The sequence below is a fragment of the Bubalus bubalis genome, chromosome 21 (genome assembly GCF_019923935.1).
Source record: "Bubalus bubalis isolate 160015118507 breed Murrah chromosome 21, NDDB_SH_1, whole genome shotgun sequence".
In the NCBI taxonomy this organism is placed as follows: domain Eukaryota; kingdom Metazoa; phylum Chordata; class Mammalia; order Artiodactyla; family Bovidae; genus Bubalus; species Bubalus bubalis.
The window spans coordinates 50,848,623-50,871,801 of NC_059177.1; the positions used below are offsets into that span (position 1 = coordinate 50,848,623).

The following is a 23,179-nucleotide window of genomic DNA, read 5'->3' on the forward strand; positions in this document are numbered from 1 at the left end:
AACAACTTTTCATGTGCTTGCCAGCCATTTTCTTATCTTGGGAGAATTGTTCAGATCCTTTACCATTTTCTGTGTGTGATGTGAGAAAAAAGTCCAACTTCATTCTTTTTATGTGGACAGCCAATTGTCCCAGCATCATCTTTGGTTATCTTTTGTGATGTATACAATCACTGATCTACCTTCTTATTTTCTACCTTCCTAATTCCTACATGCATTCAGAATAATTTAGATAAATGTCTAATGGAAAAATATGGTCTATTTTAAAGTTACATACTATGTGTAGCATCTTTTCATGCTTTTCTGTATGCTGAAGGACAGCAGTAAGACATGAACTGCATTATCATCAGAAATGTGTTGTCTGGGATATAGTCACCTTAGTTAGATTAAATTATCAGGAATCGAGTGGCTTCTCGTGTAAAATAAAGGTACCGTAAATAAGCACTCTAAAGAATCTGTGCCTGTCTTACAGCAGCAAAATTGGAGATGTCTCATAAAGGGATTTCAAGTATTTTGTCTCTACTGTGGTTTGTCTGTGGTGGGAGTAGTTTTGATCCTGAGTTGGGAGTTGAATGCCTGTGGAATGTACTTCTCTTTCTGAGCCTTTAGAACAAGGTCCCCACACTTTCAATCACTAACCACATGGATAAACTATTTTTTGAATATACACCTAAGTATATATTTATACATTGTATTCTTATACTACTATATGAGTATGCGAAAACAAAAGGGCTGACTTTTAAAAAGAAGGTAAGAAATGAGCAAGGGTTTTGATATTTCTCATGTGCTAGTCTTGCGTGCTCTCAGGTGGCTGTGTGTTGCTCTGAACGCAGCATATTCCGAGATTACGGCCTCCTCAGAAGGCTGGAGTATGGCAACCCCTCCTCCTCACAGTACACAGGGCTCCTGCCTGAGATCTCTGCCCTTCGGGACTGGGTTCTCCGTGTTGTCCGGTTCACTCACTGCCGCATCTTGTTGCTGCAGGTACAGGTACAGGTACAGCAGTCTCCGCAGCAGGTCTCGGCTCAGCAGCTCTCCCCGCAACTCACCGTTCACCAGCCTGCTGAGCAGCCCATCCACGTCCAGGTGCAGATCCAAGGCCAAGCAGCACAGCCGGCAGCCCCCTCCATCCAGACCCCATCTCTGCAGAGCCCCAGCCCTTCGCAGCTGCAGGCGGCCCAGATCCAGGTGCAGCACATGCAGGCGGCCCAGCAGATCCAGGCTCCAGAGATCCCGGAGGAGCACATCCCGCACCAGCAGATCCAGGCTCAGCTGGTGGCTGGCCAGTCTCTTGCTGGGGGTCAGCAGATCCAAATCCAGACTGTGGGTGCCCTTTCCCCACCGCCGTCTCAGCAGGGCTCACCTCGGGAAGGGGAACGGCGGGTTGGCACAGCCAGTGTCCTCCAGCCAGTGAAGAAGCGCAAAGTGGACATGCCCATCACTGTGTCCTACGCCATCTCAGGGCAGCCAGTGGCCACTGTACTGGCCATTCCACAGGGCCAGCAGCAGAGTTACGTGTCTTTGAGGCCCGACTTACTGACGGTAGACAGTGCCCACCTGTACAGTGCCACTGGGACCATTACTAGCCCTACAGGAGAAACTTGGACCATACCTGTTTACTCTGCCCAGCCCCGGGGGGACCCTCAGCAGCAGAGCATTACCCACATTGCCATTCCCCAGGAAGCCTACAACGCAGTTCACGTCAGTGGCTCACCCACAGCCCTGGCAGCTGTGAAGCTGGAGGATGACAAGGAGAAGATGGTGGGCACCACATCTGTAGTGAAAAACTCCCATGAAGAGGTAGTGCAGACCCTTGCAAACTCTCTCTTTCCAGCACAGTTCATGAATGGCAACATCCACATTCCAGTGGCTGTGCAGGCCGTGGCAGGCACATACCAGAATACAGCTCAGACTGTCCATATATGGGACCCCCAGCAGCAGCCACAGCAACAGACCCCCCAGGAACAGACGCCACCGCCGCCTCAGCAGCAGCAGCAGCAGCAGCAGCTCCAGGTTACTTGTTCAGTAAGTGAGACTTACCTGTAGGGCAGCCTGCCTCCCTGGGGCCTAGTGCCACACCGAACTTGCCTGGCAACCTCTGGCTTGTTTACTAGAGTGATGTTGGCCTTGCAGTAGTAATACAGTATTTAGTGTTTTAATTAGGATTGGGGAGAGGGAACGGGGTGAGGCTATGGAATAGGCAGGCATTCTAGCCTGGTGTCTGGAGGTAAATGACCAGAAACTGCTTTGGGGGTAAATGCTCAGAGTGCTTTTTTGTGATCTCTTTTTAGGAAAAGTAAAGTTTTAGATTGAGACTAATGGGTCACCCCAAGTGTTATTTTTGTCCCAGAAGCTGCTTTCTGCATCGCAAATGAACAGATCTAGTGGAACCTCTGTAGTTGAACACACAGGCTGTAAACTCATTACAGTGGAGAAGCTGTTAAATTGTTCCTTCTTTAGTTGTCACCTAAAGATGGACTACACTGGACACAGTATAGGTGAATTAGGAGATCTAAAAGATTTCTTGGTGGGCCTGTTAAAAGTGATTATCTTTGGGGAATTCCCTGGTAGTCCAGTGGTTAGGACTCTGTGCTCCCACTGCAAATGGCATGGGTTCGATCTCTGGTCAGACGACTGAAATCCTCTAGCCTTGTAGCATGGCCGAAAAAAAGAAAAAAGTGATTATCTTTGGGACTCTTAAATAAGCAACCTTTACAAGTGGGACTTTCCAACGATATTTTTATGTTCCTTAAAAATACTAAGATAAGTCATGGTTAATGAGTTTTCTGTCATGGCATCTATGTTGAGCTAAGTTTTTTAACTTTTTCTTTTGAAATGATTTTAGATTTATAGATAAGTTGCTAAAATAGACCTGTTGAAATTTTAATTTTAAAATTGCTTGGCTCTTTTTGCTAATTGTTAGTCTTCTTGAGGCTGTCATAGGTCCGCCTGTTAAGACTATTAGTAAAGTTTCTGGTCCCCTGTCTAGCAGGCATTTAGACTAGATGTAGAACCTCCGGTCTCATGAGACTGCTGAAGGCAATGTGCCTTAGCACAGGTGCTCTGGGAGTGCATCTCAGGGAGCTGGCACCAACAAAGCACTGTCAGACCAGGGACCACACTCAGAAACTCAAGCCGTAAATGATTGGATAAGCGACAGCTGGCCAAGTGGTTTCATAGAGGCAACAGTGTATTAATCTTAGGTGACTTTATTAAGGACCTGTTAAAATCCAGCTGTCAGGCCTAGGAGTAGAATAGGACAGAGTCATTGCTTCAGGTGGCTGATAATCTGGTGGAAGTAAGAACGCATGGTTTCCGTTTCTTTATAAACTCTTTATAGAGCAACATAATCAAGTGTGAATGTATACTACTCACACAAAAGTCAGGCGGGAATTCAGAAATTGTTCTGGGTTAAAACAGGAGCATCTTTGTGGAAAAACTGGCATTTGATCTCTTGTTTATAGCTTAGATTGACAGAATGGCGCAGCATGAATGCAGAGCTAGGGGTGGGCACAAGGGGTATGCCTAGGTTAACATGAGAGGAGGGAAAACTGTGGGAGAGGAGTTAGTGGAGGGGGCAAAGGGACTGTCTTCCTGAAGTGAAGAGTTGGTATGGTCTGTGGTGGGAAAATTTCCAGAATCCTGCCTGAGTGATGGTACTCAGAAGAATCAGATAGTGGTGTGTGGAATAGATGCACGTGTAGGAGAGACCACCCAGAGACTTCTCATGGTGCACTGTGCTGAACTTTAGCCTCTCTTCCACTCTCCTGGGCCTGATGATCCAGTTTGCATTTCAGGGCTCTTTTGTTGCTCAGCGGGCTCTGCTAGTAATTTGTACATCTGGGCCCTTCAACTGGAAAATCTTTTTCTAGAGTCCATTTTAATAAGCCTGTGCTCTTCATGTTCTTCAGAGGCTGTATCTCCTTTAGCAAAGGAGACACACATGTCCCTTTATAGGGACATATGTCAAGGATTATTGCCAGGAAAAGAAATATTGGGAAGAATGCCCATCATGCAGGAAAGATTAGCTTGCCCATTTACACCACAGATATCCCTCTGTTCCCCTTATCAGGCTCTGTTCTAGGTTTTGGGGAACAGAGACAAATAAGACAGCCTCTGCCTTTGGAGCCCTCATAGCCCATGTGAAGATAATTGTGCTGTGATGTGAGTTGAACCCTAGGGAAAGCTGATGTGTTCCTTCACCTGGCATACCCCTTTTGAAAGGTTTTTTATAACTTGTCTTTAAAACCAGATTTGTGACAAAACCTCCCTCCCTTGACCTCACACCCACCTCCATCTGTTCCCCTGTTTCTCCACTTTGCTTTATTCCCAGAGTTTTCACAAACATTATCTGCACAGGCTGTCTCTACTCGCTGACCAGTTTTCTCTTCCAGCTCATAACCAACCAGGTCTGCTCTTGTCAAGGTCATTGTTGACCTGCCTCCCCATGGCCAGATCCAGCAGGCATGTCTGTTTTTATCTCACTCACAGCAACACACAGCAGAGCAGGCCAAGCCTGCCTTCTTGAAACTCTCCTCTGGACTTCTGTGTTATTTCTTCCCACCTTACTGGTTATTTGTCCTTCTCAGGAGACTTTGCTAAAGCCTCTATCTCCTCTGTCTGAACCATCCACGTTGGTATTTCTCAGAGCTCAGTACTAATGCTCTTTTCCCCCCCAGGGGATTTCTGTCCATTGCCATGATTTTCAGAATCCTCTAGATGACTGCTGCAGAAGGTAATAATCCCTGACACCTTCTGCCAGGCACTGTCCATAGTGTTACATGTAATAACTCTTTTAATTCTCACACCAACCTTAAGAGGTATGTACTAACTACTATCTCCATTTTACAAGTGAAGAAACTGAGGTACAGAGATTAAAGTCACCTTTTAGCAAGTGGCAGAGTTGACATTCAGCCTTGGATAGGTGGGCTCCTGAGTCCATGTCTTAACCTGGGTGCAGTCCATGTACTGCAGTGACGCATAGCTCTTTATCCCTAGACTGTGCCTTTCCCCTTCAGACCCTTACTATACTTTCAGCAGCCCACTTATTATTTACCTACATTTGGTAAAGATATCTCAGCTCATCAGCATCTCCTCTACCACTATCAAAAACTATTCATCTCAAAAGATGATACCATCATCTACCTAGTTATGTAAGCCAGAGTCCTTGAGTCTGCATTCCCTTCCTCCTCACAGTCAGTTCATCAACAAGCCACATTGGTTCTGCCACCAAACTTCTCAGAATCTCTTAAATCATTTCACTGCCACCATCCTGGTCTTGGCCACAAGCACCTACTTCCACTATTCCATTTTCTATAGATCAAGAATAATATTCTTAAAATGTAAGATTATGTCACTTCCCAACTCTTTAAGGGCTCCATTTTAAATAGGAAAAACTCTACACCAGGGGTGCACTTGCATCAGTAGTTTTTAACCTGGATGAAACTTGTGTTTCCCCTACCCACTGATAGACATTTGAATGTGTGTGGAAGAATTCTGGTTGTCAAGGTGATTGGGAGTGTTACATGTAGTGAGTGGAGGCACACTGTGAAGAGAACCTGGCTGCTAAGACAGTAGAGAAGCACTGTTCTCACCTACTAACCCTGTCAGACTCCTAGATTTCTTACTTGGGTAGATAGTGTTGCCATTGAGCAACAGAGAGGAAAGTCTGAGGAGAATACTTCTGGGTGGGCAAAGTGATGAATTCTCTCCCTAGATAGTAGTTTGAGGTGGCTTTGGGATGTTCAGTCCGAGATACACAGTACCCATTGAGTATATTAAGGCGTGGTCTAGCTTAGAGGCACGTAGTTAGCAATCATTTCCACAAACATGGAGATCCTAACGGGGCAAGTGTTGGAGACTCACCAAGAAGAATGGTGGTTGAACTGAGAAGTGTGTCTGGAGGGGACCTCCAGGGTTGACAGACATTTAAGAGTCTGGCACTGGTATTTGTTTATCTCCTTGTTTATCTCCTTGTTTAATAATGTATCTTATATCAAAGCCAGTAGGACAGTTTTTATTTTTATTGATTGATAAGCAAATGTATGTGTCATATATTCATTGTTTAGCCTTTAAGTTGAATGATTTGGCATTTTTCAGCCCTTTAGGTAGGCCCTGGCATAGAAAATTGTTCAAGGGAATTTGTTTTACAATGTAGACAGGTTTGTGAGACCCAAGAACCTGTGCTTTGTATCTGTGTTGGTGTCTATCCTGCCTGATGGGGACTGTGATTGAGGGTCATGGACATTCTCTGTCCTTTTGTCTGCACAGTTTGGCTCTCAGACCATTGAGGATGGGACTGTTCTTGATTTGGAGGCGGGAAGCTCAGACAGTGCTTCCTGTCTTCAGAAAATGTCCTTATGAGCCAAAGCAGTATTATTGAGAAGGAACATGATGATTCTCAACCATGACTGGACATTAGAATAACCCAGAGAGCTTTTAAAAATACCGATGGCAGGCCACCACCTTAGACCAATTAAATCAGGATCCCTAGGGACAAGGCCCAGGCATGGATATTTTTTAAAAGCCGCCCAGATGATTTTAAGGTGCAACTAAGTTTAACAGTCTGGACACTTGGTACTGAAAGTGTAGTCTGAAGACTAGCTCCCTTCCTTGGGGGTTTCTTAGAAATGCAGAATCTCAGGTCCCACGTGAGCTCTTCCTAATCAGAATCCACGTTTTAATAAAATTTATTTGCACATTGTAGTTGATGAGCAGTGCTTTGTGCCAGTAGCTCTGGGCAGTGACTAAAGATTAGAATTGCCTTTTTACATGGGAAGATTTTAAAAAGACTGATACCTCTTTAAAAAGAGATTCTGGGGTGGAGCTCAGGTATTGATGTTTTAAAATAAGAGATTCAAAAGTACAGTTAAGATTAAGAAGCTTTGCACTAGCCATTGCTGTCTCTGAAATAAAGAACAGGACTCCAAAGTTTAGGACAGCAAGCAGAAGTGTAGGTTTTTAGTTAAAAGAGTTAGAGCATTTTTCTGGCAGTTTTGTCAAATGACGTATTGACACGTTTTGATGATTTCTCTCTCACAGGCTCAGACTGTCCAGGTTGCTGAAGTTGAACCGCAGTCACAGCCACAGCCTTCACCAGAACTTCTGCTTCCAAATTCTCTGAAGCCAGAAGAAGGGCTTGAAGTGTGGAAAAACTGGGCGCAGACCAAGAATGCTGAGCTGGAGAAGGATGCTCAGAACAGACTGGCACCCATTGGAAGTAAGTGTTCGGGAGGGCAGGGGGGTTGGACTCTGTGTGAAATGCAGTGGCACTGAAGCAGCAGGAGGACAGATGGCAGGAAAGTGTATCCCTTGGCTCTGGGCACTTGGGCGCTCCATCTGAAATAGTGTGCTGAATCCAAGACAAGAGGCAGGCTGGACCTGCTATAAACAAGCGGGATTTGTGGGGTGTGCCCAAGATCAGGCACTTTTGTACATATGTATTTCTGGGGCAGAGACTTCTGGGAGGAGACAGGAACTAGTGAGTGTTCTTAGGGCCCCTCTTACTTAGCATTATCCTCATACTTCCTCATATTACAGAGAGTGGGTTTTGTGTTTTTGCTTTCATTTCTTGGCCCTAATAATTGGGGGATATGTGAGATGGGAAGGGAACCCTTTTGGTAATAGGGCAAACAGGATTATTGTCTTTGTAGGCTAGTTTTGATCACAGATACAAGTGATTGTTTTCACCCCAGTGCCTTGATGGGTGGTGTCTGCTCTGTAGCCTCTTTCCAGGGATATAAGAAACCAGTAAAGAAATGGCTATTGCCAGGACCCTCACTGACCTTTGGGACTTATGTTGTAGGGCGTCAGTTGCTACGATTCCAGGAAGATCTCATCTCTTCTGCTGTGGCTGAGTTGAATTATGGGCTCTGTCTGATGACACGGGAAGCTCGAAATGGAGAAGGTGAACCCTATGACCCAGATGTGCTGTACTATATTTTCCTGTGTATTCAAAAGGTAGGAAACAGCTTCATAGGAACCTATTTGCCTTGTGTTCCCATTGGGTATTTGCTGTGTAGTCAGATTAGTAATATGACAAAAGTGGTAACAATAAAGATACTCTCTTCCAACTATATAATGAGGTTTTAAATGTACATTTTTAAAAAATTGGAAATGTTTTTAAATGTATTTTTTTTTAGATTGGAAAAGATCTACATGTTCACTTTAGAAAATCAGATAATAAAATAATCCCTCAATCTGGAGAAATGTTTGTTAAAATATATGATATATTACATTAGAGACTTTTTAAAAAAATCATGAAACATTTATGTAACACTTTTTGTTAAACATCTAGTTTGCAGAAAAGCAATCCTCCCGGAACAGTCTGGTGCTGACATATAGTTCATTTTCTCATTGTTTCCTGCATTAATGCAAAATAATTATTTGAAAGAGTCTAGCTAGAATATACAACTGTAGTTAGATTTTCAAGATATCTAAGACAAAGATGGACAGGGAGATTCATTTTAGGACCAGCAGTTTCAGAGACCAGAGGGGGATTTCCTAGTGTTTGAATGCTATTGTAGAGAAGCCCACGGTGTGATGGAAGAACACTTGCTGACTGGGACTCACCCTGTTGCTGAGGCCTGAGAAAAACCCATCTCCCATTTTGTTACTCTTTCTTAGCAGTCACTGGGAGCACTGGGTGAATTACGGTATATGCTTTGTCTCATTCCATGCTCTCTTACTCATGCAAGGCAGGCATAGTCCTCTCCATTTACAAACAAGGAAACTGAGCCCCCAAAGTTAAAAGACTCAGGTGAGTTACATAACTTACACCATAGCTAGTAAGAGACTGGCCCTGGAGCCTGCATCATGTTTTTTTGCTACCATAAGACAGTGCCTTGCTTGGGTGAAGTAGCATTCTCGAAATCTGCTCCATTGGCCAACTTTCAAGAGTGTTGTGAGAGTTAGTTCCCATCCTGAAGTATGCTGTGGAAGTGCTGTGCACTGGGCAGTTTTGACTCAGTGTGCTGGTTTGTTTATGGGGGACGAATGGGTAGGGACATGTGAGGGTACTGCTCGAAAATTATTTGCTTCCCTCAACATCTTGTCAAGAGTCTACCAACAGCTTTTATTGATTATTTTCCTTTTAGTATCTTTTTGAGAATGGACGGGTTGATGACATTTTCTCCGATCTTTATTATGTTCGATTTACGGAGTGGCTGCATGAAGTTCTGAAGGACGTTCAGCCCCGAGTCACTCCACTTGGTAAGACTCTTCCTAGTCCTTGGATGTCTTTTGAACCTGGGTTTAAAAAAGATGAGCTGCTTGTGTGGCTTGCTGTGATAATAGCATGTGGGTGAGGAGGCTGTACATTGCAGGCCCCAGCGTTGGTCTCTGTGCTGCTTGGCCCAGTATGGAGGGGCATGGCTCACCAGGGAACCTGGCTGGTGTGGTGTGGCAAAGACACAGGGGCATGCGGACTGTGGAGTGGTTACTCCATTTTTTTCTATTTAATTATTGATTAAAATTAGAATCCTTGCAAAAGTTACAAATTATGAACTGTTTCATCTGTAGATTAATTATATTACATATAGGGCTTTTCTCTGCATATATAGAACATAATTTTTGCTTTACCCATGAATAACCTAGGCAGCATATTGTGTTGGAAAGAACATGAGTTTCACAGGAGAATGTTTGAGCTGTTTATTATAATTTTTTTTAATAATATATTTAAGAGCAGTTTTAGGTTTACAGGAAAACTGAGTGGAATATACAAGGCATCCCATATATTCCATCACACCGTGTCTCCCCTGTTATTAGTATCTTGTATTATATTTGTTAACATCGAGGAGCCAACATTTGATACCTTATTGTTAACTAAAGTCTGTAGTTTACATTAGAGTTCACACCTTTCTGTTTTATATTCTGTGGATTTTGACAGTGTATAATGACATGTACCTACAATTCAGTATCACATACAAGTTTTGCTGCTCTCAAATCCCCAGGGTTCCACTTAATTCGTCCTTCCCTTTATCCCCCTGAATCCCTGGCAACCTCTGATCTGTTTTACTGTCTCCATAGTTTTGCCTTGTTCAGAATGTCACGTAGTTAGAATACTTCAGTATTGATTAATACTTCAGTATTTCACTTAGCAATATACATTTAATGTTCCTGCATGTCTTTTCATGGCTTGATAGCTCATTTCTTTTTATTGCTGAATAGTATCCCATTTTATGAATGTGCCACAGTTTGTTTTTCTGTTCACCAATTAAAGGGCATTTTGGTTGCTTCCATGTTTTGGCAGTTATAAATAAAGCAGCTGTAAACATTGTGTGCAGGTCTTTGGTGAAAGAATAGACAGATCCATGGGACAGAATACAGAGTCCAGAAATAAAGCCACATGAGTATAATCAATTTATCTTTGACTAAGGGGCAAAGGCAGTTAAATGGAGAAAGGATAGTCCTTTTTTCTTTTTCTCTGTTTTTTGGCTTTACTTTGCAGCTCATGGGATCTTAGTTCCCTGACCAGGGATTCAACCCCAGGCCTTGTAGTGAAAGTGTCGAGTCCTAACCACTGAACCTCCAGGAAATTCCCAGGATGGTTTTTTCAACTAACACTGCTGGAACAGCTGGACAACCACATTGAAAAAAAAAATAATAATAATCATAGACCCAAATGTAAAACTAAAAAACTCCTAGAAGGTAAAATAGAAACTCTAGGTGGCGTTAGGTCTGGTGGTAATTTTCTAGGTACAACATAAAAAGAATACTGTATGAAAGGAAAAAAATTGGTAAGTTGGACTTGATTAAAAATTAAAAAGCAAAAACTTATGCTCTCTGAAAGGCATTATTAAGAGAATGAAAGACAAGCCACAAACTGGGAGGAAATCTTGACAAAACACATACCAGATAAAGGGCTCATATCCAGAATTTATAAAGAACTTTTAACAGTCAACAATAACAAAACAAAGAAAGAACCTTTACCTATTAAAAAATAGGTAAAGGATCTGAACACATGATTCACCAAAGAAGGTGGCAGATAAGTATCTGAAAAGATACTTATCATATATCATCAGTCAGTTGCAAATTAAAACAACAGTGATGGGACTTCCCTGGTGGCCTAATGGTTAGATTTCGATGCTTTCACTGCTGTGGCCTGGGTTCAGTCTCTGGTCGGGGAACTGAGATTCAGCAAGCGGCTGGCATAAATATTGATACATATGTGCATACATACATGGATACAGTGATATATCATTATATATCTGTTAGAATGGCTGAATTCCCAAACATTATGTTACCTTAGGAAGCACCAGTCATGCTTCTTATTATTTACCCAGATGATGTAAAAACTTAGGTCCACACAAATATCTGAGTTTTAATCCTGGCTCTGGCATTTAATAAAATGTATACTGATTAAGTTTTTAAAAATGAGATAAAATTGACGTAGTACTTTCAGGTGTACAACAGTGACTTGATACGGTTGGTGATACTGTGAAACGATGTAGTCTAGTTATCTGTCATCATAATTACTGCTTAACTGGTAAAAAAAAAAAGGATCATTTAAACAAATGTCTTTTGAGTGTCTACTATGTGCCAGGCGGTTCCAGGTGGAGATTATACAATTCAGTGGTGAAAAAATGAAGCTTTGCAGTCTAATATGGGGAGACTGTATAAATAATCAAGTTAATTTATGATAATTAAGTACTTCAAAGGACAAAGCACAGAGAAGGGAAAGTGTTAAGGGCGTTAGGAAGGAAGCCTCTCTAAGCAGATATCATTAGAACAGACACCTGAGTAAGTGAATTTCTGTACATGATTTGCGGATTTTCAGACCAAGTGTGGCTGTATAAAATTCGCTTTTTTAAAAGTTTTGTTAAGGAAATTTCAAGCACATATAAAAATAAGCAGAACAGAATAATGGCATTCCCATATACCCATGGCAAATCTTGTTCCATTTATACATTATCTGTTTCTCCCTCCCATATTATTTTGAAGTAAATCCCAGACATTTTATCCATAAATATTTTAGCATAATTGATGTACCACAGTGCCATTATTTTACTTTTTTAGAAAAAGAATAGTCCACAATGTCATCAAAATCTGCCCTTTTTCACATTTCCAATTGTCCCATAAATGTCACTTTTTTTTGTTTGAGTCAAGGTGCAAATAAGGTCCACACATTGAAATTGCATAGATACCTTTTAATGTTTAGTTTTAATCTTAATTTAATAACTTTTAATTAAATTCAAAAATAAACTTAACTTTTCTTACAGTTTATTTATGGAAGAAATGAGGCTTTTAAATTATTACAGTCTAATTTTTGCTATTAATATCTCCATGCTGTAATTTAACATATTCTTCTGTCCCCTGTATTTACAGTTTATTGGTAGTTGCATATAAAGACTTGATAAATCAGGTTTTGGTTTTTCTGTGTGTTTTCTTCTTGGCAGGGTTACATCATAGGTGGGTGCCCATGATGTCTGGATCCATTGGTTCATTAGGAGTTGCAAGCATTGGTATTCTAATGTTATTACTTCCTTATTAGCTGAAATACAAAGAGAAAATTTCCCTCTTCAGCTCTTTGATTTCCTAGCAGTAGAGATTATATAGAAGAAGCAGGATGAGGGCTTATTTCTTCTCCTTTGTTTTTTGTTTTTTTTTTTTTTGTTTAGCAGTTTTGACAGTAATGAGTTGGTTTACCAGCTTCCTTCAGCTGGGATTTCTTTGTTTGTTTAAAGAATCATTGTGAGCAAGTTAATTTAAACATATTTAATGATTCAGTTCATTGCACTTGGTTTCTTTAATGGTGTACAAATTGTTCTGTCTGGCCATTTGGAGCCTGTTTAAATTGGCTCTTAAGTCTGTTTGGCATGACCCTACGTATTCCTTGATTTCTGGTTCACCAAAAATGTTCCAGGCTTATCTTGGCCATTTTCTGTCTCCCAGTGTGGAATCAATCAGCTCTCCATGGAGGCTGGTTCCTTTCAGTGTTAAATGGTATTTCATTACCACCATCTGGGTGGTAGGGGTGCTCATTGCTTCTTGGGTTGGTCATAGTTTCTAGGCAGAACTACAAAAACAAATATAAAATAGAACATTTTGATACTTTACAGTTCAGATTCAGAACTATGAGGCTTTTATATGTTGTTTCTATCTGTAACTCCTGTCGCCCACGCTAGGAGTTCTGATTTTCAGATACTGAAGTTCACTTTAAGTTGTGCTGTTCAGAAGTGATTAAAGGTAGGGAAGTGACAAGGTGGCAGAGAGAACCCAGAGAAAATAGAGCAATCCTAAATGTATGCCTGGACCATTCCTAGGGCTAGCCTTCCCCAAGGAGAGCGTCTTCTGTCACTCATCCTGCTTAAGATTTGTCTGAGACTAAGGGAGATCTCCTGGAGAAGGAAATGGCAATCCTCTCCAGTATTCTTGCCTGGGAGATCCCATGGACAGAGGAACCTGGCGGGCTACAGTTGTTGGGGTCGCAGAGTCAGACACAACTTCACAACTAAACAGCAGCAGCGAGGAAGTTTATCTTATTGCTATTGGGCCACAGAATGGAAGAGTAGAGGCAGACGAGCCCTAAAGAGGTGGAAGGGTACTAATGAAATCAGAGGGCCAGCTTTGTCAAGACCAGAGAGAAGGAATGTATTGGGCAGAACATGTTTTCCCCTGCTTCTAGAAAGTGCCACCCTTGGTGCCTGCCTGGAGAATCCTGAAACTCCTGTAGGAGAATGCTGGTGTTTGCTGCTGTTTCACCATGTTCTCGGTGCCTGGTACACACACACTTGGACATTGACTGTTTTATGAACACATGAAGGGGGCTTGGTGATCAACCTGTGTCATCTTTGGTATAGACCTGCGTGTCCAGAGCCCTTGATCAAACCACTGCCTTTGTCCCTGTCCAGCTTTCAGTTAGCTCATGAAAGTAAAACCTATCAGGGATCTGAATATCATTCTCCTCTATTTCCAGAGGGGAATGAGAATGGATGACATAGAGGTTTAACAAAGACAAACAGGGGCATGTATACCAGTTCTTTGGGCCCTGGTCTGGACACCTTGGAAGCTATGATGAAAGCTCTGTATGCTCTTTTCAGAGAAGTTTGCATATGTGCAGAGGTTGATTTATACTTTGCCAGCTCTCTGAGGGATGTCCTTTTACCTGATATTAACCTGGGATTAGAGGAAGAATTAACATCCAGTGAGAGCGATAATGGAGGGCCGGGGTTCTCAGAGTGTGGTGTTAGGAACTTGTTGAAAACACACATTTTTCGGTCCTCCCCCAGAAACTTGGGTTGGGACTCAGCTGTTTGTGTTTTAGCAAGCTTTCCAGATGATTCTGCTATATCCCAGGAAGACTTCTCCAGTTAAACTTGTACTCCCATGTGGTGCTCGCTGTGCCTCACGCCTCCCATCCTGCCATCCTCTTGTTGTAGCAGTACTCTGTTCCTCCTAGGCTATGTCCTGCCCAGCCACGTGACTGAGGAGATGCTGTGGGAGTGCAAGCAGCTCGGGGCTCACTCCCCTTCCACCCTGCTGACCACCCTCATGTTCTTTAACACCAAGTAAGTGTTCCAGAGGCTCCATGCTTAGCCACTGCTAGCATCTACCCAGTGAAGAGGGTAGAAACTATCCAGATGGATTTCTGAGATCCTTTGACATGCTTGAGAGCCTTTGGGCTAGTGAAGCCCTCCACCCCACTTGGCTACATTTTGTGTGGCGACCAGTAAGGCAGACAGCCTTGCCAGGTCCCTACCATCAGTCTTTATGAGACTCCTCCACTGGACAGTGTATTTGGGTGTGGGCCTGCCCAGATTCTGGGAATGTGGGCAGCGGCTCCTCTGAAGCACCGATGGCGGAGGGTAAGTCATGGTCTCCTCCTGGCACCCCTCCCTTTGCCTTGCTTTCGCTTGTGGTGCAGATACTTCCTGTTGAAGACAGTGGACCAGCACATGAAGCTGGCCTTCTCCAAGGTCTTACGACAGACAAAGAAGAACCCCTCTAATCCCAAGGATAAAAGCACGAGTATTCGGTACCTGAAGGCACTTGGGATACACCAGACTGGCCAGAAAGGTAGGGAAGGAGGCAGGGGTTGCAGAAACAGGTGCTACTAGTTCTGCCCAGTCCTCGTGCCTGGGGGGCTAGTGACAAGTGTCTCTAGGGGATTTGCAGATAGGAATGCTCCCTTCCCTTCTCCCCAGTCACTGACGTCAAACTCTTCTAGAAGCAGAGATGCCCCAGAAATGATAGCTGCCTTTTCCTTTCATATTCACCGCCCATGCCTCATACCCTTTTCCTTCCCAGTATTTCCTAGTTGGGATGGCTGAAAGCCTGAGGTTCCTAATCTGAGCCTAAGTAAAGGCAGTCTGATGCCGTGTCTGTGGTGGGGGGTATGTTTTATAGTTACAGATGACATGTATGCAGAGCAGACGGAAAATCCAGAGAACCCACTGAGATGCCCAATCAAGCTCTACGATTTCTACCTCTTTAAATGGTGAGGAAGCTGAGTGTGACTGGGGGTGTGGGTGTGGGTATGTGCGCGCCTGTGTGTGTGTGCATGTGTGTATCTGCGTGTGGGTGTGTGTGCACACATGTGCTCACAGAAGCATTCTCAGTTCCCAGGCTAAGTAAAAGCAGATTTCAAAAGGCTAAATATAGAAGCACACTTACTGGTTTTCCCAAAGCATGTGCCCAGGGCTGCTCCCTGCTGGTCCACTTTGGTGGAGAGGGGGTGAAGGTAAAGGGGGGAAGGTACAGAGAGGCTGCCTCTGTCACATATTGAGCATATAGCCCTGTGTTTTCCTGGTCTTGACCTTTGGTCACTACACCGTAGGTCTAGGGGAGATCCTCTTCTTGGCTTTTGCTCTTTCTTGCTTCTGCACTTGGGCATATCATCCTCACAACACTGCCAGCAGATCTTTCAACATGGTAGGTCTTACTGTGTTACTTAGATGAAAACCTTCAGTGATTTCCTTTTATTCTACAAAGAAAGACAGTAATCCTAATTACTGCCCTAATTACCACAGGGCCTTTCATGCACGCTCCCTTGCTAACCTCTTGTCCTCATAGCTCTTGGCTCTCTAGTCACACTGCTTTTCTCTACTGAAGGGTATCTTACTCTCCCTTCCTCAAGACCTGTGTACAGAACTTTCCCTGTTGGGCTCACCATGCCACCCCCAACGTTTGGTCAGTTAGTTCCTATTCATCCTATCCATTCTTCCTAAAAGAACTTTATTAGAGAAGTATTTCCAGATTGCCTACCTGTTCCCTCTGGCTGTTTCTTCTGTAGCCCTTACCACTGCTTGTTCTTTTGTCTTTATGTAACTGTTTTGATTGCTGTCTGTCTCCCCTCTTACCTGTAACTACACTTGATTATATGGGAACTCTTCGGTCTTATTCACTTCTTTTAACATCAGCACCTAGTGCAGGCCTGGCACACAGTAGCCCTTGATAAACTTTGAATCAGTGGATGAATAACTGTTAGAGGATGGCATATGCTAAGTACTTAAGAGAAGTACAGCACAACATTGGGGGTGGGCGTGAGTCCAGGTAGAGGCCACAGCATCACAGCAAGCTGAGAAGTCAGATAGATGAAGTTGAGAAATTATCAATGGATGGGGTAGAGGAAACAGCATAAGCAAAGACTTGGAGATAGATAGGTGGTGAAACTGGTTCAGCGTTGGATACGGCTGGACTCAAGTAGCTGAGCCAGGGGAGGCCTAATCAGAAGACTCAGCGTGCGAGGTGGGGAGCAGAAAGTAGGGACATCTTAGAGGTAGTGTGCCCTGGCTGTGGGGAGCTTAGGAGTTATGCCACCATTCTTTCCAGAACTTCCCATCTTTTGTAGATAGCATCTGTCCAGGAGGTTCAAGGTGGGAAGGTTGAGATTATGACGCTTTTACCCAGCTTTTTACCCATATATTCTCCAGCCCCCAGAGTGTGAAAGGCCGGAATGACACCTTTTACCTGACGCCCGAGCCGGTGGTGGCCCCCAACAGCCCAATCTGGTACTCAGTCCAGCCTATCAGCAGAGAGCAGATGGGGCAGATGCTGACTCGGATCCTGGTGATACGAGAAATTCAGGAGGCCATTGCGGTGGCCAGCGCCAGCACCATGCACTGAGAGACCCCTCAGCCATGGTGCATGGGAGACCATCCAGGAAAAAAAACGGACAGACTTTCACACTAAAGAAGAGGCCTCCATTTTTTTTCTTTTCTTTTTTATTGGTGTAGTTATGAAGCCTTTCAGACTGCTTCTGTTTCAAATGTAAAAGGAAACTTTGCCCCCTTGTGCATCTTCATAAACCTGCTGTGGGGACTCCTCAGCCCATAGGGGCTCAGGGTTTCCTGAGAGCCAGATGTCATGGAAAGTTGCTGGCTGACTTTTTTTTGTGTGTGGGGCCTGAGGAAAGGGCTTGGACTGTTAGGAGAAATGTGGCCCCTTCCCTTCCTCCAGAAAGATGGAATTAATGATGGATGGACCCTCCAGGGAATCTCCCCAGCTGGCTTCCACTCTGACTGGCAGACTTCGCTGACCACGGGGGAGCCACGGTCTTTTCTTTCTTCATGCTCAGACACAAACCTAGCATCTTAATGGAAGGAAAATGAGGGGAACTTCAATTATGATTTATTAAAGACAATTTCTATTACACCCTCCTTTATGACAAGTGACATTTTAGATGTTAAAGTAAAAACTTTACCATGCCTTTTTCCCCCCGTACCCTGGCCTAACACTGAGGCCTTAAACCTGAGGCTTCTGTGCCTGATGGAATTCTTGTAACATACACTTGTGTATCATATAAAGATACCACTCTGTTTCTCTTATGTATTCTTAATCTAGTTGTTTATTAAGAATGACAAGCACGTCTTTTCAACATGCTAGTGAACAACGCCTCTTTATTTGGGAGGAGTCTGGCGGGACAGTGGAAGCCAAGCCTTGCCTTTTAATTGCTCAGGGCAAGGTCCTCCGGGAGGGGGTTGCGACGGGAAACAGTCGAACTCCCCGGCGACTCGGTTAGGGCGTACTGTGCGCATGCGCTCCCCCTGCCAGCCCCGCCCTAGAGGCCAATGGGCTCCGCCTTTGCGTGCTGCGTCCTGACGTAAGCGACGCGCATGGCGCAGTGACGATATCGGTGAGTTTATATTCGCGCGGCCCAGAAGACAGAGGCCTCTGCGGCGCAGTCCTCGGAGACACGCGGCTTTTCCCCGCCTAGCCATGGCCGACTACCTGATTAGCGGGGGCACGTCTTACGTGCCGGACGACGGGCTCACGGCACAGCAGCTGTTCAACTGCGGGGACGGCCTCACCTACAAGTGCGGACCTCGCGGGCTCACCTGGGCAAGGAGAGGGGCGGCGCGCTAGGGAGGCCGGATGGGGCCTCCATTGAGCCCGCTTAGGTTGGGCGTGGGGGGAGGGTTCCAGAAATTCCCACTGGTATCTGAGGTTTGGTTTTTCAGGTCTGAAGCGGGCGGGATGGAGAAGGCATCTTGGTAGCACCCGGGATTTCCAGCCTAGGAACTCAGTTCTCTGGGCACATGGAGTTGTCAGTTTGCCAGGGGTGCTGATGACAGCTGGTGGCAGAAAAGGTCCCCGGTCTCCATCTCTACCTTGTTCTCTACTTCTGCCTTGCTTGTGATATTCGGTTTAGATCATTGCCCTTTCTGCTCAAATGCCTTCAGAGATGATCTGTGAGGATGGCATCGCAGGCTGCCGTAAGCCTAACCCTTATTCCCAATTCCCCTCCCATAGTGACTTTCTCATTCTCCCCGGGTACATCGACTTCACTGCAGACCAAGTGGTGAGTATGGACAGGAGCAGGATCCTGAGTGTCAGGGTTGGATAAGGTGCTGTTGTCCCTCTCGGCTACCTCAGTAGATTGTGTTTGGGGGTGGATGCCTATGGAAGGGTTTTACTGGCATGCAGGTCATACAGAGCACCTGTTTTGTGGGGAACATGGTACTGCCTTGAGGTATATAAAGTGCTGTTGCACATTAGTCTGTTTTATTTCTTTAGGACCTGACCTCTGCTCTGACTAAAAAGATCACTCTGAAGACCCCACTGGTTTCCTCACCCATGGACACAGTCACAGAGGCTGGGATGGCCATAGCAATGGCGGTGAGCACTACGGTGTGAGGGCAGAAGCAGGGGCCACATCTGCCTTTCCCAGAGGCATACAATCATGACACAGTTTTTTGGTCACTTTTTCCCTGTTTTCTTTCTGTGTATCCTGCAGCTTACGGGTGGTATTGGCTTCATTCATCACAATTGTACACCAGAATTCCAGGCCAATGAAGTTCGGAAAGTGAAGGTCAGAACAGCAAGGATCATGATCATGAGTTCCTGGGAATTTCACGGTGGTGGAGTGGGGTGGGGATGGGTGATCTATTCTCCTCACTTTTTTCTCACTGTGGGGGTTCATTTCCTGAGGAGGAGCCTGAGACTTTGTGTCTTACAGCTGCAGAAGAGGACCACGTGGACAGTGCCTACAGTCCACTCATGTTTCCTAACTCTGGGTTTGAAGTGTTTGTGTGATTGTGATTTGATCCTGTGGCACTGCCAAAGGGGGAGTTGGCACAGATCCCAGGCTTCAGACCAAGAGCTTGATGAAAATGGTTCAGAAGTACCTTTTTTCACCACCCTTTCCAGAAATATGAGCAGGGATTCATCACAGACCCTGTGGTCCTCAGTCCCAGGGATCGCGTGAGGGATGTGTTTGAAGCCAAGGCCCGGCATGGGTTCTGTGGTATCCCCATCACTGACACAGGCCGGATGGGAAGCCACCTGGTGGGCATCATCTCCTCAAGGGACATTGATTTTCTCAAGGAGGAAGAGCATGACCGGCTTTTGGGAGAGGTGGGTAACAGCACATCCAAACCCTGACAGCCCAGAGCTAAAGATTAGAAGGCTTCTATTCTGTTGCCCAAGTGGCATCTCTGAGGGTGCTAGTGTTCAGGAAGGATGAATGCTCAAGTTTCTGACCCTTTGATAGGACTCCTGCATCCCTTCCCCACCAAAAGCTTTGAATCTGCCAAAATGTTTGCAGGCATACCCCAGTTCTTTGCCACTCCCAGAGGGGGCCAGTGTTCAAGGACCAACTTAAGCCTCTTCTTTGTCATTGCTTTGGTATGGCAATTTCTGTGTCACGTGCTCCATGTACCTGGTGTCGTTTCTACTAAATTCTCTCTCTTGCCAATAGACAGACTGTTGTGTTTACTTGACGAGGGTAGGCTGGATGCAGGTGTCTAAACATGGTGGTGTTTGGAACCTCACCCTTGAGTTTGTTGTGAGACTTGATCTCTTATTGTCCCTCCTCATAACTCTCCTTTCTCATAGATCATGACAAAGAGGGAAGACTTGGTGGTAGCCCCTGCAGGCATCACACTGAAAGAAGCAAATGAAATTCTGCAGCGTAGCAAGAAGGGTGAGTCCTCAAGGTAGGAAGGGTTTAGGAACCAAAGACCAATGTCCTGATTTATGTCTTGCCTACCCTCAGGAAAGTTACCCATTGTAAATGAAAATGATGAGCTGGTGGCCATCATTGCCCGGACAGACCTGAAGAAAAACCGAGATTACCCACTGGCCTCCAAAGATGCCAAGAAGCAGCTGCTGTGTGGAGCAGCCATTGGCACTCATGAGGATGACAAGTATCGGCTAGACTTGCTGTCCCAGGCCGGTGTGGACGTAGTGGTTTTGGTGAGCTGCAGCACAGGCAAGGTGGGGTGGTAGGTGCAGCTGCCATACCACAGTCTCACTGGGGCTACATTTCTGTCCCAGGATTCTTCCCAAGGAAACTCCATCTTCCAGATCAACATGATCAAGTACATCAAAGAGAAATACCCCAGTCTCCAAGTCATTGGAGGGAATGGTGAGACAAGAGGGGGCACTGATGTATATGAGGCGAGAGTTGGGGAGCTAGGTCCCATGTAGATCTTCACATGAGCCTTTCCCTGTTCCTCCCTATAGTGGTCACGGCTGCTCAGGCCAAGAACCTCATTGATGCTGGCGTAGATGCCCTGCGGGTGGGAATGGGCAGTGGCTCCATCTGCATCACTCAGGAAGGTAAGAAAATGCTTTGGCAAGGGCCTCAAAGACCAGGCTTTAGCAGGGCCCTTAGCCCCACATGCCTCAGAGCCAAGTGCTCTTTTGGGAGCTACAGAGTCCTCCAGTAGGGGCAGCCCCAGGGCCACACAGGCCCCTTGGATGGGTAACAGCAAGACAAGCTCTCGTCCTTCACCTGCCACTTCCCCCGCCTGGCCTCCTCGCTCCTGCTCCGTGCCCTCTCTAAACTCTGGTCTGTTTGTTTTATTTAGCGGCTCCCAAGATCCCTCCAGACATAAAGTCCCACAGCCCCAAATGCCCTTCTACTGTCACGGGCTGCTATAGTAAGTCCGGCCCGGCCCACTGGCCCGGCCCAGCTGCCCACTGCCCGGCTGCTTGGTTGACTGTAGCTGTAGCTCCCGGGGTTTGTGGTGCTGACGGGTGGGCAAGGCAAAGTGAATGACAGACCATGGTTTTGGGAGCTGCTCAAGAACACAGCTCCCTCCTCTTCTGGGGTGTTTATAGGGCAGGCCCTTCTCCAGGTAGGCCCTGCTCTGCCCACATCTTCTGCAGTAGGCACAGCTTCAGGACCAACTCTGGGCTTCCTTTTCCACACGACCACTGCCCTGATCTTGCCTGAGCAGCCCACCATGCAGGGAGCAAGGGGTGGGTCTCTGGGTACTAACTGCACGGTGACCCCTACCCCATCTGATACCAGTTGGGTGGGGCTTTCCCGGCTGCTGACTGCACGTGCCTGAGGCTGCCCTGGGCCATGCACACATGCACGCGCACATGCCAAGGGTGAGTGGAGGCCATCACAGCTATTTGTATTATTTAAGGCAGATGGGGCAGCAGCCATCCCAGACAAGACTCTTCTCAACCAGGCTGGTGCAGGTGGAGCTGAGAGCTCCTGGATGCTGATTTGTGGCACCAGAGCCTCTTGTCTGTCCCCACTAACTCCAGCCCTCCATTTGTCCTCCGTGTCTCAACAGTGCTGGCCTGCGGGCGGCCCCAAGCAACAGCTGTTTACAAGGTGTCAGAATACGCGCGGCGTTTTGGTGTTCCTGTCATCGCTGACGGAGGAATCCAAAATGTGGGCCATATTGCCAAAGCTTTGGCCCTTGGAGCCTCCACAGGTGAGACCCAACACTCAGGAAGCCTGGTGGGACTCCTTTCCTAATGCCATTCAGGGTCTTCCCCCAGCACTCCTTCTGTCCATAGTTATGATGGGCTCCCTCCTGGCTGCTACCACTGAGGCCCCTGGCGAGTACTTCTTCTCTGATGGAATCCGGCTAAAGAAGTACCGTGGTATGGGTTCTCTTGATGCCATGGACAAGCATCTCAGCAGCCAGAACCGATATTTCAGGTGGGACAGGCAGGTCAGTTACCCCTTGCTAATCTTGCACCAGCATCATCATCCATGTTTTGACTTTACCCATGTTTCCCTGGTTCTCCCTGCAGTGAAGCAGACAAAATCAAGGTGGCCCAGGGGGTGTCTGGGGCTGTTCAGGATAAAGGATCCATCCACAAATTTGTTCCCTACCTGATTGCTGGCATCCAGCACTCCTGCCAGGATATTGGTGCCAAGAGTCTGACCCAAGTTCGGTAAGCTTAGGGAGCTGGGACCTTGGGTAGCGGGGCTGGCCCAGGGCCAGCTGTCCACATCTGACATCTGCCCCTCTTCAGAGCCATGATGTATTCTGGGGAGCTCAAGTTTGAGAAGAGAACATCCTCAGCCCAGGTGGAAGGTGGTGTCCACAGCCTCCATTCGTAAGTGGCAACCCTCTCTACTCCTCTGTCCTTGGGATAGAGGTCTCTCTCCTGCCTCCATCCTCATGCCCTCAATTCACAGCTGATTCTTCTGCCTACAGGTATGAGAAGCGTCTTTTCTGAAAAGCGATTATACAGCACACCCCTGTCGATTTTTCAATAAAAGTTTGAAAAAAAGTGATGCCTGATCTTTGAGGTCAACAAGCAGGGGGGGCTCTGCAGCTGCTTCTGTCACAGACACACACACACACACCACTGTCCTTCCACAGAAGGCCTCTAGCCTTGAGATAAGGATGCTCTAAGGAGCTGGAAGTGTGGGTTGCTAACTAGATTCAAAAGCTCCTTCTAGGGTAACTCAAAAGGCAGTTCAGACCAGCTCTAGCCCCCAAGAGTTTGGTCTCACACTGAGAATCTGACTGTGGGTATTTACAAA

At 45.8% G+C, this 23,179-nt stretch overlaps 2 protein-coding genes across 6 annotated transcripts in view; both read left to right on the forward strand.

Moving 5' to 3' along the window:
* QRICH1 (glutamine rich 1) overlaps positions 1-17,762 on the forward strand; it is a 42,490-nt gene extending 24,728 nt beyond the window's left edge. For 3 of the 4 annotated variants that reach the window (XM_006053227.4, XM_025272023.3, XM_006053229.4), the window contains 8 exons: positions 982-2,022; positions 7,039-7,216; positions 7,802-7,956; positions 9,093-9,207; positions 14,396-14,504; positions 14,861-15,012; positions 15,343-15,433; positions 16,869-17,762. In XM_006053227.4, the coding sequence (XP_006053289.2) occupies positions 982-2,022; positions 7,039-7,216; positions 7,802-7,956; positions 9,093-9,207; positions 14,396-14,504; positions 14,861-15,012; positions 15,343-15,433; positions 16,869-17,061 (2,034 nt within the window). In that variant the 3' untranslated portion in view covers positions 17,062-17,762. The remainder of the gene's footprint in view (positions 1-981; positions 2,023-7,038; positions 7,217-7,801; positions 7,957-9,092; positions 9,208-14,395; positions 14,505-14,860; positions 15,013-15,342; positions 15,434-16,868) is intronic. The other variant, XM_045164001.1, reaches the window with a different exon arrangement.
* A 294-nt stretch (positions 17,763-18,056) lies between these two features.
* IMPDH2 (inosine monophosphate dehydrogenase 2) lies at positions 18,057-22,944 on the forward strand. 2 transcript variants are annotated; one of them, XM_025272035.3, is made up of 15 exons: positions 18,057-18,251; positions 18,688-18,736; positions 18,952-19,053; positions 19,172-19,246; positions 19,585-19,791; positions 20,272-20,359; positions 20,432-20,631; positions 20,713-20,803; positions 20,902-20,997; positions 21,249-21,320; positions 21,969-22,112; positions 22,198-22,342; positions 22,438-22,581; positions 22,663-22,746; positions 22,848-22,944. In XM_025272035.3, the coding sequence occupies exons 1-15, from the start codon at positions 18,154-18,156 to the stop codon at positions 22,867-22,869; spliced, it is 1,617 nt and encodes a 538-aa protein (XP_025127820.1). In that variant the 5' UTR covers positions 18,057-18,153; the 3' UTR covers positions 22,870-22,944. The 2 variants fall into 2 exon arrangements, with proteins under 2 accessions (XP_025127820.1, XP_006053293.1); XM_006053231.4 differs by lacking the exon at positions 21,249-21,320 and having other exon boundaries at positions 18,058-18,251; positions 22,848-22,943.
* Positions 22,945-23,179: the final 235 nt, after the last annotated feature.

Bases quoted from the DNA above. Each gene is read 5' to 3' on its own strand.
- IMPDH2 (XM_025272035.3), top strand. From the start codon at position 18,154: ATGGCCGACTACCTGATTAGCGGGGGCACGTCTTACGTGCCGGACGAC. The intron at 19,792-20,271 runs GTGGGTAACAGC...CCTTTCTCATAG, and splicing joins ATGACCGGCTTTTGGGAGAG to ATCATGACAAAGAGGGAAGA. The intron at 20,360-20,431 runs GTGAGTCCTCAA...GCCTACCCTCAG, and splicing joins TCTGCAGCGTAGCAAGAAGG to GAAAGTTACCCATTGTAAAT.